The sequence below is a fragment of the Branchiostoma floridae genome, unplaced genomic scaffold, assembly GCF_000003815.2.
Source record: "Branchiostoma floridae strain S238N-H82 unplaced genomic scaffold, Bfl_VNyyK Sc7u5tJ_264, whole genome shotgun sequence".
NCBI classification, from domain to species: Eukaryota; Metazoa; Chordata; class Leptocardii; order Amphioxiformes; family Branchiostomatidae; genus Branchiostoma; species Branchiostoma floridae.
The window spans coordinates 149,267-164,651 of NW_023365794.1; the positions used below are offsets into that span (position 1 = coordinate 149,267).

At 40.0% G+C, this 15,385-nt stretch overlaps 3 protein-coding genes across 6 annotated transcripts in view; all 3 read left to right on the top strand.

The window, feature by feature from the left end:
* Positions 1 to 1,545, top strand: part of LOC118408628 (L-gulono-1,4-lactone dehydrogenase-like) — a gene marked incomplete in the record, with an annotated part of 4,544 nt that extends 2,999 nt beyond the window's left edge. The window contains 3 exon segments of the mRNA XM_035809444.1: positions 341 to 508; positions 949 to 1,172; positions 1,528 to 1,545. Of these exon segments, the coding sequence (XP_035665337.1) occupies positions 341 to 508; positions 949 to 1,172; positions 1,528 to 1,545 (410 nt within the window).
* A 64-nt stretch (positions 1,546 to 1,609) lies between these two features.
* On the top strand, positions 1,610 to 5,920 carry LOC118408636. 2 transcript variants are annotated; one of them, XM_035809483.1, is made up of 8 exons: positions 1,610 to 1,783; positions 1,922 to 2,144; positions 2,375 to 2,389; positions 2,579 to 2,721; positions 3,115 to 3,269; positions 3,484 to 3,697; positions 4,087 to 4,268; positions 4,788 to 5,920. In XM_035809483.1, the coding sequence occupies exons 1-8, from the start codon at positions 1,628 to 1,630 to the stop codon at positions 5,041 to 5,043; spliced, it is 1,344 nt and encodes a 447-aa protein (XP_035665376.1). In that variant the 5' UTR covers positions 1,610 to 1,627; the 3' UTR covers positions 5,044 to 5,920. The 2 variants fall into 2 exon arrangements, with proteins under 2 accessions (XP_035665376.1, XP_035665377.1); XM_035809484.1 differs by lacking the exon at positions 2,375 to 2,389.
* A 559-nt stretch (positions 5,921 to 6,479) lies between these two features.
* Positions 6,480 to 15,289, top strand: LOC118408635. Of its 3 annotated transcripts, none has more exons than XM_035809480.1 (8): positions 6,480 to 6,592; positions 8,022 to 8,593; positions 10,432 to 10,496; positions 12,468 to 12,611; positions 13,032 to 13,114; positions 13,335 to 13,464; positions 13,796 to 13,915; positions 14,311 to 15,289. In XM_035809480.1, exons 2-8 carry the CDS (start codon positions 8,022 to 8,024, stop codon positions 14,436 to 14,438), a joined length of 1,242 nt encoding a protein of 413 aa, XP_035665373.1. In that variant the 5' UTR covers positions 6,480 to 6,592; the 3' UTR covers positions 14,439 to 15,289. The 3 variants fall into 3 exon arrangements, with proteins under 3 accessions (XP_035665373.1, XP_035665374.1, XP_035665375.1); XM_035809481.1 differs by lacking the exon at positions 6,480 to 6,592 and adding an exon at positions 6,804 to 7,098; XM_035809482.1 differs by lacking the exon at positions 6,480 to 6,592 and adding an exon at positions 6,804 to 7,065.
* The last annotated feature ends 96 nt before the right edge of the window (positions 15,290 to 15,385 follow it).

Consider the following 15,385-nt stretch of genomic DNA (forward strand, 5'->3'; position numbering starts at 1 on the left):
ATGAGGATCCCCTACCAGGTACACAGGGGGTAGGCTGGATTGAGAGACATGAAAGACACAAGGAAACAACAACAAAAAAACATGAAAAGAAATGAAGGTAGAGATTAATGGATTGATGGATGGATGGAAGAAGAAATATTCGAGAAATAAAGTAGAAGTGGAGAGTGAATACTTCAGAGAAGAAACAAATTACACACGTCTTTGTATTATCCTAAAAAACGTATGCTTTAGATTTTGAGAAACTTATCACACCACGAACACTTGATTGATACTTGTTTTATTGAACGACTATGCCAGCTTTCTATAACACATTTGTTGTTTGCTTATCATTGGACTCCAGGTATGAAGCTGGACACGTCGTTTAAGAACCGTGGGAAGGACGGTCTGGACCCCACCTGGCAGATCGCGGCGGTAGTGCACCACGCCAGCCTCCACAACCTGCGGGTCCGCGCGGTGGGTGTCGGGTACTCCTGGTCCAAAATGACCAGTACCAGAGACATATTGATAGGTAAGACATGTCTTCAATATATTCATTAACGATTGTCTAATGTTCAGTGTGGTGCAAGACGAAAGCCAAAATCTAAGCAGGTGACAATGCGAACATAACGTTACATTGTAATCTCTAAGCAGATCATATAGTAGCATAAGATAGTATCAAAAGCTGGCAAAAGAGTGAAGCCGGCCTAGGAGTAGTAGTGTGTATGGCTCTGGTGCCTAGGAGTCTGTATGCTACCGTAGCCATACACGCTCCTTGGCCGGCTTCACTCCTAGCTTTTGATACTATCTTATTATTATGTCACTGTAGGATCCGCTTCGAGATTAGTTTAATACATTGGGCCAAGGGCTGTTGGTCCGTACCCTGTAAAATTCTAGATTTGGTTGTACTTGATTGTTAGACTTGATTGAGGTTCAATTTTACTTGTTTAAAATGTATATATACCATTGCAGACATGTCCGGCCTAACCCGCGTCATCACCAAAAAGCCACAAAAATATTTCGAGAAGTACCACCTCGTCGAGGTGCAGGCTGGGAAGGTGGTTCGGGAGTTTGTCCGTGAAATCGACATCAAGTTCAAGTTGGCCCTTCCTGGAATGGACAACTTCATGGGGCAGACGGTGGGCGGGGCCGTGTGTACGTCAGCACACGGGTCAGGGTTCAACTTGCAGAGCATAGTAAGTTTTCATGTGATAATCTCCAAACAGATACAGTGGGGAAGAAACGTCATAATTTTGTGCAACATACTGTTACAGACTAAGAAGCACATTGTACCAACAACAAAGCGAAAATACGGGTCTAAATAATCGCATTATATCTAACCAATAGATGTTATTCAAATGGATCCTTATCCAAATTATTGTTTACTTTTGGTACATCCATAGAAAAGAAATTGAATCAAAGAGAAGAAGTTGTGAAAATGATTCTAACTTGACTTAAAAATATGAGATCGTCTCTGAAACATACACGCGAGCGAGAGTTAAGTTAGAATAGATCTACTTACTGTCAAATCTTACAGTTTTTCTGCTTTAGCACATAGAGGACATGTAGGTAATGATCAAGTGTATGCAGTCCATGACAATCAGCAAAACGCTTTGTTTCTTTCCAGTCCAACTCCATTGTAAGCCTGCACATGATCATCGCCGGCGGGATCCAGGTGACAGTTCGGGAGCCCACGGCCACGGAGACCGACATGCCTCTGGAACATGTCCGTGCTCTTGTCGCCAGGGCGCAGTTTGGAGACGGTCCCCTTGAGATCATCAGCAAACAAGCCTTCAGAGCTGCTCAGGTGGGGATGGGCGTGAAATCTGTGTCATTTTATGAAACGAAATCAGCTTGCTAGGGCTTATTCTGCGGAAGAATTGTGTTTGTGCGCACGAATATGAAGTGCGGACGATTTCCTGACGTTGATACTTTCTGTATACAGGTTGGTCTGGGATGTTTAGGCATCATCTATTCCGTCATATTCAAGTGCGTGCCCCTCTTCGAGATCATGGAACAGCGCCGCCTAACGACTTTCACATGGCCTGCCTCTGGGGACTCGCTGGATTTCAGGATCCCCAGAAACTTCGACAGCAACTACATCGGCTCCAACGAATTCTTCTCCTTCTTTGTGAACCCGTTTCCGAAGAAATGTTGCTCACGTGAAGGTATAGTCTGACTTGCCAATAGTACTTTCTGGACTCTACTACTATAGCAGTTCTCGCCTCTTTTATTAGAACATATTCTAATGTGTCTCAATACCACCTTACACGTATAGCTGATCAAACTACTAGTCTACTGTTTCAGAGTCAAGACTTTATTGGGCATTTCCCTCGACTATAACCACTTGCTTCTTGATAACCCTTCTTTCCCTCTCAATTACAATCTGCTCACTAAGGATGGTTGGGACCTGGTAAGTACTAGAAAATCCACAAATCCTTTGATGACAAACAAGGCATTAGTTATGCTATATATATTTCCTTCACTTGTATGTAGAGGGTACATTACGAAATCCACTAATTTTGATATTAATGTATCTCCGCGGTAAGCTAATGTACCTCCAATGCAAATTATCTAACTTGTATCTGTTTCACTGGTACAGGAGTGGAACATGTCCGAGTTGTGTACGTCAGAGGAAGGAAGGCTACAGAGAACGACTACCTATCCAGACCTCCGTGTCGCGACGCATGCGCGTGCTGCTGTTGTGAAGGGTGCAGGGGGTGTACTGCCTGTGAAGGTTGTAAGGTACGTCATCGTCATCGTCATTCTTGACCAATCAGGACTCCGAACGCCAACCTTGCTGCTGATTGGTCTACAACAGTCCTCTGGAATTTACCTATCCTTGGTGCTGAAATTGCCGTCTCTTCAGCAGCCTGTTGCGTTACTTTGCATACGTGCTTGTTAACGCCAAGATATTTCTATTTAAAACAGTGAGCAATGGGTGACTGATGTTAGGGCGGCTTTTGATATGGCCTCCTTCGGTCAAAATTGACCACGGCTTAGGGCATGAATAAGATATAGAAAGATATCTGTATGCTTTCGTGGGTTTTAAATTACGCTCTTGTTGTGCATATGTGACAAAAGAACGGAGTTCTGCAGGATTCAATGAAACATTTTTGTTTGTTTTGGTACTTCTAGACGGACGTTTGTGCGAGCTGTTATTCAAGTTACGTCATGCGTGAGCCCAGCTCCATCCCCGGCTGGATAGACAACTGCATGAAGATGTCCATTCACAAGGGGCATTACGTTAACACCTGGTACAAGGTGCTGCAGTACAACAAAGGGACCGCTCAGTAAGTATCCAGACTGGGGTACATGCAGTTTTCACAATGCATTTTTTCTGTCATTAAACTTTTAAGACTGATTTCTTTGAACACGTACGGATATTGCCAATTTTTATCAATTCTCATTCTGCACAAGGAATACCAAAGGTATTGCACGTTGTAGAAATGTATGTTTATATTGTACATGTAATATCAAAATTCTTACGGTAAAAATAAATTATAGCGTGGCGTCTTCTGAGTGGTCGGTCGCTCTGGAGGACCTGGAGGCCGCCCTTGGTGACGTCATTGCCATGGCAGTGGATTATGGGAGGAAGCACAACTACTTCAACCTGATGCCGCTGTCCTGCCGTCTGACCAAGTCTGACGAGGCCTACCTCAGTCTGGCCAACAAGTACAGGCCGGACGGTAGCGAGTGTGAACGTTACGCACATATAGAGGTAAGAAATTATCAATATAGTTGTGCAAAATGAAACTAACCATCTTTATAGTTGTCAGAAGCAACCAGACATTATGATCAATTGGTAACTAATCTAATTCTCTCCAAGCAGAGGTTAGCTATAGGCTCCGGGTGATTTGTGACGTTTTTAAAGCGTTTTTATCGGACTATAGTTTTTATACCTCTTTGTTTTAACTTGGCCGCGCGCGAGAAAACGATAAAAATAGAAAGCCCGATAAAACGCCTGAAAAACGTTAAAACAAAAAACAAACGGCCAATGCCTAATCTCTGCTTGGAGAATGACTAATCTGCTGAAAGCAGTTGAAGTATAAGCATGAAATCTGTGAAAACTGAAACGGATGCTGATGTACCTTGTTGTTTCCCTCCCAGCTCCCTTACTTCCCAGGCTCGTACGGAGTGGAGGAGTTCCACCGCGCCCTGGAGGACATGCTGTACGAGAGGTACCAGGCACGGGCGCACTGGGCTAAGAACCGCTGGTTCGACGCACGGCGGGTGCACGACCTCTACCCGGCACTGGAGCACTGGAAGGAGGTCTACACAGTCTTCAACAGGTACGTTTTACCTATCAATTGCTTTGAGATCCAGAATAATCAGTATGTACAGTATCCGTTCTGAGGAAAAGTTTTCAATCCTGATATGATCCAAACACAAATGTACCTCTAGCCTATGAATTGTAAGGGGCAAGTAGAAATAGTCTCCTGGCTTCCTGCATTCGAACCCGCACCGCCAGTTCACAAATCTACCGCCACTGGGCACTATAAAACCAAAAGGGTCAGACCCGTTGTCATGGTACGTTTGGCGGCACTTGAACCCCACTGTTACTGAATGAATGTACTTTTGTGGGGACACTATATAGTTATATCGAGGACTTGTAATCATCTTTGGGGACTTTCCTTATATATCTAAATGCCTTAAGGCCTTTAGGGCCCTTTAGAACTAAGTTATATTATTGTGATCGGTCAGAATTGTTGGCAACTGGATTCTTTAATTTTGTTTAGTACTCTGACATTGTCGTGCAAAAGCAAGACACTGAAAAACCTCACAAGAGAATTTCTTCTTATTTGTTTCAGCGACCACACGTTCGACAACCAGTTCACTGCCAGGTGCGGGTTCGAGGACAGTCATGAGGTCATGGCGAACTTTCCTGAGAGGTCAGGTCACATGACCTGGCGGAGGAAGGTCGGAGGTTACGTCATCTACAAGACGGACGGCAGCCCGGCCATCACCCGACAGCCCAGCCGCATCAGCAGACAGTCCAGCCGCTCCAGCCGCTCCAGCCGGCATGGCAGCCAGAGCCGCAGGCCAAACATGAAGACGTTCCAGTAGGGGGCGCTCCTGCACACAGACGACATAAAACTGACGATGATGTCATAGATTCCCAGCTTCGGCTCAAAAATTGAACTGCGTTTAAAAAAAAAAAATCAAACTGATACTGTAGATAGTTAGTGTGGCTTGGCGCTAAGAGATCCAAATATTCCATTTCAATTTCTGAATTGGAGGTAGAAATATTTACTTCTAATAAGTTGTATGGATTACTTTGAAAATTGAAAGAAGCAAACAGAAATTTTGTTAACGTTGAAGGAAATCTGTGTCAATCGTTAAAACTTCATAGCGCTCAAACGTAATTTCGTCAACGTAGGATAATCATACCAATTCAGACACGTTGAAGACCAATAAGTTAGTAGTAGCGACAATATTTAGAATGGTATTTTCCGTACATTGTATCATTGAATCATAGTTTCTTAACGTTTGTCAGTCCGTTATGTGGGGATAGACCTTATAGAGCAGTGAAGAGAAAAAATAGAGATACTAACGTTTAATAGTATATAACATATCGCAGTAAAATGTATTTACGCATTTTGTGGCACAATTGTTTGACTACATCACACGCGAATAAATTGCACTTGATTATGGTTCAAGGTTGTAAAACCATCGTGAATAGTTGGGCAACTTCAGCACAGTGTCGTGAGAGTCAGACAAGATAATGTAAGGCTTTGCTGTCAATCTTAGGTCATTTATGGTTAGTCAAGGCTCAAGATAACACTGTCAGACAAACACTAGCGCTGCTGCTTTTGGTTGTGCATTTTACCTTTTACAATAGCTTGCGTCGCTGCTAGATGTTTAAATTAATTTTTTTCACACTCTAATTTAAGAGCACTTAAGAGGATTTGTCAATTAAAACCAATAAAAAGTTTACTTTGTACATGTTTCGTCTGATTTTGTCGTAAATCTTTGTCTTGAAACGCACTTTTTGTGTAGTAAAACATCAAATAACATTAACAATCAAACCTAGTACCACCCACTAGAATAGGGGCTACGGGACTCTCACTTAGAAACTCTAGCTCAATCTTTCATTGTGCAATCCGACTCTATATAAACATGGCAAAAAAGACTCTAAATCTGAAAATAAAACAAAGACGTTACTACTGGTTGGTTGCCATTCCTTGAGCAAAAAAATCCTTTGAGACGCTGGGGTTGCCCTTCACGGTCTTTTGTGTTCTCCTCCAAGGCCGTTTGCCGATCACTCAACAACTGATCAGGGATCAAATATCGCGCCTTTTCAAAGTTTAACCTGCCTAATCGCGTGGAATGCTGGGTAACTCATCAAACAAAGACAACTTCTTGTTCTACAGTGACAGGACCTTTTCTTCATTTCATTACAATACGAGAAAAGGGGACAACATTTGATATTCATCTTGATATTTTGATAAAGTACTCGGAAAGTCCCAACACCGGGCCCCTCAGCTTCAGACAAGAGCAACGACCTCGTTTGACAAGCTGTCAATCAATCACGTTGGCCCCGCCCCTGACTACCTGGCTTCACTAGCAACACACAAGATGGCGTAAAAACGTGAATCACTGCAAATCCGTCCAGGTAAGTTTCCTATGCTTTCTTTAGCTTCAAATTCAACAAGTAGAAGTCATATAACATATAACGTACAGTTTTTTCTTAAACTTTATTTTTAGAACTAAGAATCGACAGACAAGTGACTTTAAGAAGTGCTCAGGTGTGCTCCAAAACAGGTGTTTGCAGCGACAGGTGTGTTTGCGTTTAACAGGTACTCCGGCTAAGCCGCCATTCACACGTTGTCAAGTCTTTTGTTTGAAGACTTATTAAGCCTCTTGTAGAAAACCCAGTCCTAGGGAAACCGTCTATGTGTCTGGCATGGTCCTCAGACATCTGAAATATTTGAAATTACAAGTTTGGCAGAATTTCTGCGGTTTCTAAGTCTTGGATCAGACATAGTGTAAACTTTGCTGCGACGAGTGAAAAGAACAAATCTTAGTGCAAATAAAGGAATAGTTCGAGTGGACGATGTAGTGCCTGATTAAAGTACTTAGTCGTAGGTAAGACTGGGCTAGAAAGAAACTACGGTACAGGTACTAGTATATTTTTGCTTGAAAAAGTACGGTAACGTTACGTTATGGATGTGTGTTATTGCTGTTTTGATACGGTGTTTACTCATGTGATTTAGTGTTTACTTATTCATCCATTCATTGCTGAGCATATCTGAACGAGACGTTTCACGTACTACTTAAAACCAATCAATAGTACCATAAATCTTTTTTAGCTGTGTTGCACTGTTGTAGTAAATGAAAATCAGACATAAACTGCTGGGGGAGGGGGGAGTGTTGATGATGTTAAACCCCAAGGGAGTAGTTATGAAAAGGTAGGAGGCCTACTCGTAATCTACTGTGATCCTCCTATTAAAGAAAGAGATTTAAAATGTCACTGCAAATTTTTGAAACCTCATTCCAGTACTTGATACTGTATACAAATCTGTCAGTTCAGTCATATGTTTGGTAACTTAATAATTTAAAATTGATTTTGAGTTGAACCTTGAGCTGTTTCAGGAAGTGATTTGTTTTAGGAAGGAGGTTTTAACCTTCTGGGTTGAGTAATATAAGCACAGTACTTACTTTGTCTGCAGTGTACCCCATATTTGTTGTTTAATCAAACTGCGTTTTTGAAATATTGCAGTTTGAAATCATTGTCCACCGACTTGATACCCCTTAACATCCTCTTTTTAAAAACAAAGGATGTAGGTTATCCATGGATAAAGGTGAACTAGCATTACAGGCATAAACCATTATGCCTTTCAACAAGGGTGAAAAGTAGTTGTTATTCTGAAGCTGTATTACAGGTACTACCCACTAAACTACCTTATGATGATACAATCTTATGGTATCATTTAAAATTCTATACTAGTTACTGCAATTATTATTGTGATATTGGATATGTACACAAAATGTTGCTTAATGTTTGTTACAACATGAATAGATATATTTCTTTTGTATGACAGATGTCTACTGCTATTGCTGCTCAAGACAACCAACCCCCTCCCCAGCCCCCTGGGGAGGGAGGTGGAGCTGATGACACCACCCCTGGGGATCCTGTCTCCAAACCGTCCAACATTGTAGTTGAAGCCTTCTCCAGCTCAGGCTCTGTTAGTAACAGGAGTGAGGAAATCACGGACAATGTTCCCGCCTTGACTGAACAAAATGTGGCTGCTAAAGACAGAATAGAGGAGGAAGAGGATGCGAGAGTGTCAGAGGACCAATGGGAGGGTAGGAGGCGTACTGACACGGACCACGCCACAGACAGAGCGACGCTCGGAACGGCGAATGCCACGAATGTAACCGTAAGGCTGCCGCAGGTCATTCGGAGCAATGAGGGAACGCCGCGCGGCAGAGCATCAACACAGACGGCACACCCACTCACCCCGGCGAAAGCACGTATTGACTACCTACCCACCCATAGCGCAGACCTGAGGGCCCTGAACGCACTCATAACCAGAAGTGGGACCAGGTTTTCCACTAGGAGCTATCCTGCACAGGTCATGAGGATGTCAACAATATCACTCTCCAGAGCAAGGTAACTGTCATTAACCAGTATTACAGTCAATATGTACCCCTAGCTAGAATAGACCCGGGTATATTTTGACTGTGGGTATATTATGGTCTGTTACACTTGTCTGTACTTTGCAGTGCAAGGGTGTCTCTAGCTTTAGCTAGCTTTTGTCTCTTTTGTCAATGACACATTTTTTGAGAGACAGTATTGTAGATGATCAATTTTAAATATGTCATTTTGAGGTTGCAAAAATACTATTTCATCAATTTCATGTCAGCAAGTTTCAATTTTTGAAATGGATAGGGGGATCTTATGTATGATTCCCATTTACACAATGCAAATTCTTTTTCCCTGTTGTGGTGTAAATATTGCTTGATAAAAACATCAGCCCAAAAGAAATTTCTCTTAATGGCATAGACAGAGTTTGAAGAAAATAAAAAATCTCAGTATAAAAATGTTAAAGTCATGGCCACAGTAAAGTAACATACAAACACACAGCGCCATTCAGTTCTAACTGGCTTTTACTCAATGTTAGCTACAACTAATGTGCCAAGCAAGCACAATTTATTATTTTGGCAAGCAGACCATTCGACAAATAGCACAGTTTATCAAGTGATGGAATTCCACCCTAAACAGGTGGTTGCTAGAGAAGGTAGAGTGTGCTGTCAATCTTAGATGCCAAAGTTATTTGTCTTTTATAGTTGTTAGTAACTAATATGAATCACTGTGGGCATTGTTGATTTATTGTTTAAAACCATGGTTTATTGATTTTTTGCATCAAAATGTTTTTTGTTTCTTCTTCAACTTTTTATATAGAAATGTACTTCAAGTTTAAAGACATGTTTCAAAATGATAAAACTCTAGAAGCTACATAATTTTGTAGTTTTAAAAATCACAACTTAAAATTTCCAAAATCTGACTTTCTTTGGATAGTATAACTGACAATATTACTACTCTCCAAACAGGAGAGTAAGGTCACGATTTGCCCCACCAATCTCTGCTTGGAGAGTAGATATTTACCATAACTTGTACTGTGCATGTACTGCATACCCATTGTTTAGCTTAGTTTGTTTACAAAATGCATGTACGCAGTACACATCTTGGGTATCCAAGTGTAAGTAACCATGTTTCATGTTACCGACTTAAGACAATGAAAAGCGCCTTTGGTTTCACCTGTCTAACCCATGTTTCCTTTACTCTAGTGTTAGTATGTAAAAGTTTTATAGCATGAACAATGGTACATTATAGTTGCCAATGGAAAACAGCTTTAGATGTTGCAAGCTATAGTCACTTGACCACCTGGATGAAATTTCATCACTTTCTAAAGGAACAACTACAAGGCATAGGTCTGAAGATATGTGTAGGTAGTACTCAAAAACTTCCAATGTCTCTGAACTTTATCTAACTTTTGAAAACCAGGAATATTAATGCTCATAAAACACCAGATGGAAAGACTATCACATCCTTTAACATAAGAATAGTCTTCTGATACTAACTTAAAGGTACAATTTGCTTGATATGTCAAAATATCTTCATTGTGGAAATACCGCCACAAGCATTGAATTACAGTGGGTATAATAAGTTGAGATATCATTAAGAACTGTGGACAATTTGTTGATTCACTAGTAGTTAACGTCACATTGTTATTTGAAAGAAATTAGTGATGAAATCTTAATTTAGAATAGTATCAGATGATTTCATCAATTGTCAACATGAAGCAAAAATAGACTAGGTCATCATTAATACAAAAAGATTTATGTCAAATTTTGTTGGTTTATAAATAATTCATGTTTGCTTTCATGACAAATCATGATGTTGTATGAATCATTTAAAAAATTAATTTGTGTCATTCTCTTTTATAGGTCACAACCTACTCGGATGGGAACGAACAACTACTTTGAAGAACAAAACATCAATAAAACTATTTGTAAGTATTCCCTAATATTGATAAACAATTACCATACAATGGTATTCTAGTCTGAAATATCATACCACCCACTTTGAGAAGACCGAGATATATGTAATGCCATAGCAAAAGTAAACAAGTAGAAATACACAGGTGAAAGGCTGATATTGTTACAGGGTGCCTTTTGTGGAGTTGCTCATAGGAGCCAGCCTTTACAATGTCCCACAGTTCATTCTACCTGACCCCTGCTATGTCTTTGTCAGCTGCCCAATGAAAGGGGCTTCTTTTTAGCTGGAGTCAACCATGCAGGTGCACCTGTTGTCAAGTATAATTTCAACAAACTCAGGAAATGTGTTTTTGGTATTTAGAGGAAAATTCTGTTGTGTTGTAGATCTAAATGGTTGACTTTTTATCATCATATCAAATAAGATTGGCTAGCATGGAACAAAGTAAGTTAGCCTATGGTTTGAAGAAGATAAAAAGGGTAAAGATTTATAGGTAACACCCCTTGTGGAGTATTGGTATAGTCTGTCGGTAGCATCCATACCCAGCATTCTTTACTATTGAACATAATTCTGCTGAAGCATACATGCATGTCAAGGACGTACTTCCAACATTGGTCGAACTTAGCAACGCCCTTGCTTTGTCCCGGTCTGCGGACGACGATGCTCCATGTCAGGTTTTCGATTTAGAGTGTGCCATAATCGAAGGGTGTCTAGATCTGACTCCATTTCCAGTCTATCATGTGAGTAGTACTTAATGCTAGGCAGCTTCATAGTCTTATAGGGTGATTATGAAATACTTGTTAATAATCTGGATAGTTTAAATCAATGTTCTGTGTAATAGTCTGAGGGAGAACTTGAGGCAGGTGCCTTCAGTAGTTTCTTTTAGGATCATGGCGCAACAAAAATTATGTAACTTTGGACTATGAGAAGATGGACTTATATTATGTTGACTACTTTGAAAGTGATCATGGAATGTTGAATTGTACATTTTGCAAGACCGCTGACCTCCTCGGAAAAATAATGCCATATGGACAGTTGAAGTTATCATTATAATTGGCTCATTGATGTCACAATAATCAACAATTATAACGAGATTTGTTTCATTACTCAAAACTGTTCTATTTTCTCTTGGATTTGCAAGCAGTAAGCTGTAAAGGAATGCCTTTTAGAAAGTTTGCCTGGAACCCTTATGTTAAATGTTGTTTCTTGCCATTGATCTGTGTGTGCAGCTGTCTTAATACTGGAACTTTGAGTTCCTTTATGCTGGCTTTGCACAATATGGCCATTCATATATCTTAGCACAGTCCCTGGCATGCAGGTTGCCATGGGCATTAAGAGCAATGGGGAAATGTAATAGTCTACAACAGAACACCAGTTGGACATATCTGGTACTGGTTTCTCCCATTAAGTGGCTGTGAACCGAGGCGGGTGACACAGTACTTAGGTTACCAGCCTCTCCTCTATTACAAACTGAAGCAAAATTACTGAAAAAATTTCTCCTTTGTGATGAGATCTGCATTGATTACTGATGTTGAACTAGGCGTCAGGTGGTCCCTTGGAAGTCTTGTGATTATTTGGTTTAAGAAACTTTAGAAGCTGTAATTACCCGCTTTTGTAGAGTGGTACATTCCATCGCAGCTGTTTCACCAAGCCCTATTGTTTATGAAGTGGTGTTCATGTTACACTGAGACAAATGGAATGTTACAGCAATGGCTTAGGTTTTGTAATGGCAACAAACAGCAGTAGCACTCACCATACAACAAATGCATAGATTAAAGTACAACTTTTTTTAATCCAGAAGGAAGAAAAGAAGAAAAGGAGCAAGACAATGTTATGTAATTATCATCTATATTCAAACATTAAAATTTGATTGGAAACCTTGCTAGCTGTAGGCATGATCCTAGCATAGAAGTAAAGATAAACTTTGTCTGTTTCTTTATCCTATTGATGTTGTTTATTTTTCATCCGCCCCCCCCCTCCCTTCCAGCATGGGACAAAGCAATGGAGAGCAGGCCCCCCCTACAGGTGGACATGGATGGGCCCGGACCCACCAGCTACAGGCCCAGGAACAAACCTCTGTATGAGACCAACGCACCTTCCTTCACCTTTGGCAGAAAGTCTCCTCCTAGAAGTGAGTAAACACAGCATGCCAGTGGAGTTGTTGTAAATACTCAATATCAGCACCATGGACAGGACTGTTCCAAAACTGTTTGGCAATGCTTGCACATGTAGTTTATATCATGAGGTAAATACATGCATTCTAAGACTTCTATTACACTGAAAAACTACTGTTCTAAGAGCATCTCAAAGAATTGATATGAATTAACAGACAAAACACCCAATGATTGTTCATCATGGTTGCTAATTTCCTTCAAAGTTAGTGTGGAAAACTCTTGGTCGTTTCTGCCAGTACTATCCCTTTTTCTTGGACCTCCTCAACTAACATTCACGACTGTAATAGCAGCTTTAGATATGTACCTCTTGTTAGATTGTGATAGCTTGTAATAGATAAACAAAAGGATTGACGGTTACCCTTTGTCTGCACCTGTAGATGGAGGAGGTAGAACTGCCTGGGCCACACCCTGGATGCAATCAGAGTCTGGATTCACCAAGAAAACAAACTTTGAAAAAACGGTGAGAAACAAAAAATGAAATGAGCATTCATAATCATCAAGATAGAAATGAGCATTATTATGATGAAATTATGAGTCATAGATTGATCAATTGAAGACTCATAAAACAACAGAAAGTTACAATCTACTTCTTTATAAGTCTCAACTTGATTACTTGCCAAGACTTAATGCACTGCAGCAAACTTACTTTTGTACTGACAGATTTATGTTCAATTTTTCAGTGGCCAACTCCTGTGCATTATCCAAACAAACATGAGAAGCTAGCACTGGTAGGGAAGAGACAAGTACATCTACCCACGTATCCACAGTTCTCACTAGGGGCACGCAGGGAGTTCGTACTCAATAAAAAAGGTAAGGATAGAGATGATGCATACAGAAGAAATATTTCACTATGATTCTATGGGCTTGATGGAAAATGAAAATTTGAATGTGTGTTTTCTTGAATCTCATCAGCTGTACCAATGCTTCACAAGTTAATCACTTTGTGATGAATGTTTTATTTTTCTTCTGATTTCATTTGAAGTTGGAAACCTGTTTTTGTCTTTTGTGAGAAACATTTTAGCATTTAATATGTAAAAACATACTTTAACATGAGCAGTACACAATATTAACATTTGACAAGTACTTTAACGTAAGTGTGACTAAACATTGTGACAGAGACTGTTTTTTTTTGCTCCTGTAGGATCAGACTTTGAGCCTTCACCCAATGAGTACAACATCAGTTCAGCAAAGGTGGTTGTTTTACCAAAGGCACCCTCCTTCTCTGCTACACCTCGCAGGGGAACGCTGTGGGAAAAGAAATGTAAGTCTGGACAACTGAACATCAAACTCAAAAACCTCCTACCAATGATAACAATCCCATCAATAGTTAAATTGACAGTGTCATTGCTAAAATTCAGATGATCAATGGCCAGATTTGTGTATAATGGAATGCCCCAAAGGACTTAGAGGTCCAATAGTCTTTGTAACACAAACTCTACTGTCAAGGGCTGTAACTAGCCCCTCCCAAGGCTAGTTGGATTTTGAGCAGGCTGCTATAAGCAAGATTTAATCAGGCTGGAGCTCCAATGGAAGGTTGTCTTCACCGGAGTAAACTCCACTACAAAGATTATCTATAGCTAATGTCACAAATCGTATTCCATAAGCAGTGTGTATGTATGGTGAAATAATAGTTGTTTTTCCTTCTCTGTACTCCAGCGGAGACCCCAGGTCCAGGTACATACAGCCCCAGTACTGGCTGGACCAAACGTCACAACCCTGCCTTCACTATGGTGGGGATCAGGGGCATCAAGAGACATGAACTGGGACCACATACTACATTGTGATGCACCATTCATTCAGTGTGTCCGCATACAACATTGTAACTGTGGGATGTACCATTTTTGTGTCTGCATACTACATTGTAAATCTGGGCTGTATTATTCTCTGTGTCTGCATACTACATTGTAACTGTGGGATTGAACTATTGTCTATGTCTGCATACAACATTGAAAAGTAGTAGTCCAAGGAATTAGGGACTGAAGGACGACTTACAACATTTGAACCGTTTGGATGTAAAACTGTATAACTGTATGTAACAACCTGTCACATTCCAATAAACCACTGACTGTTGATCACCAAACAGGCAAGCTGTGAAGGATTCAGAAGTGATGCAAACAGTTGTAAAATGTTGCAATGAAAAGTTTTGCTGAATATTGAGATTTTAAGGACAACTTCACAAACATTACAGCTGTGTTGGAGAACAATGAATTCCAAGGTAATTTTGAATGCACAGGATTCTTCATGTGTTTCCTTTTTGATGATAGAAATATTGGGTTATTATGTTTACAGTTTTGTTTATCTGTATTGTAGTAAACATGGACCAGTGTGGTATAACGTTAAACAGGTTTGCTTTCTTTGTAACAATAATGCTATGGAAATAGTTATTATTATTGTAAATTCAATTGTAATATACATGTAAATGATAGAAGTAATGACAATAGTTTAAAATCTGATGAACATAGTGTAAATCTTCAATTTGTAAGAAATGTTGATAAATAGGTTGTAACTGGGAAGAATACCATTGTAACATTTTTGCTTGTAAATATTGCACATTTCTACTTGATGCTTCCTATACGGTGCAAACTCTGCCTCATGAGATTTAAATGCTAAATAAATTCATAAGTTAAATTGAAAAGTGGTCTGAGACAATTTTTGCAATAAATTTCTTTATCTATTTAAGAATACCGATAGGCATTATTTGACGATAAAGACAAATCATAATTCAAAAGTA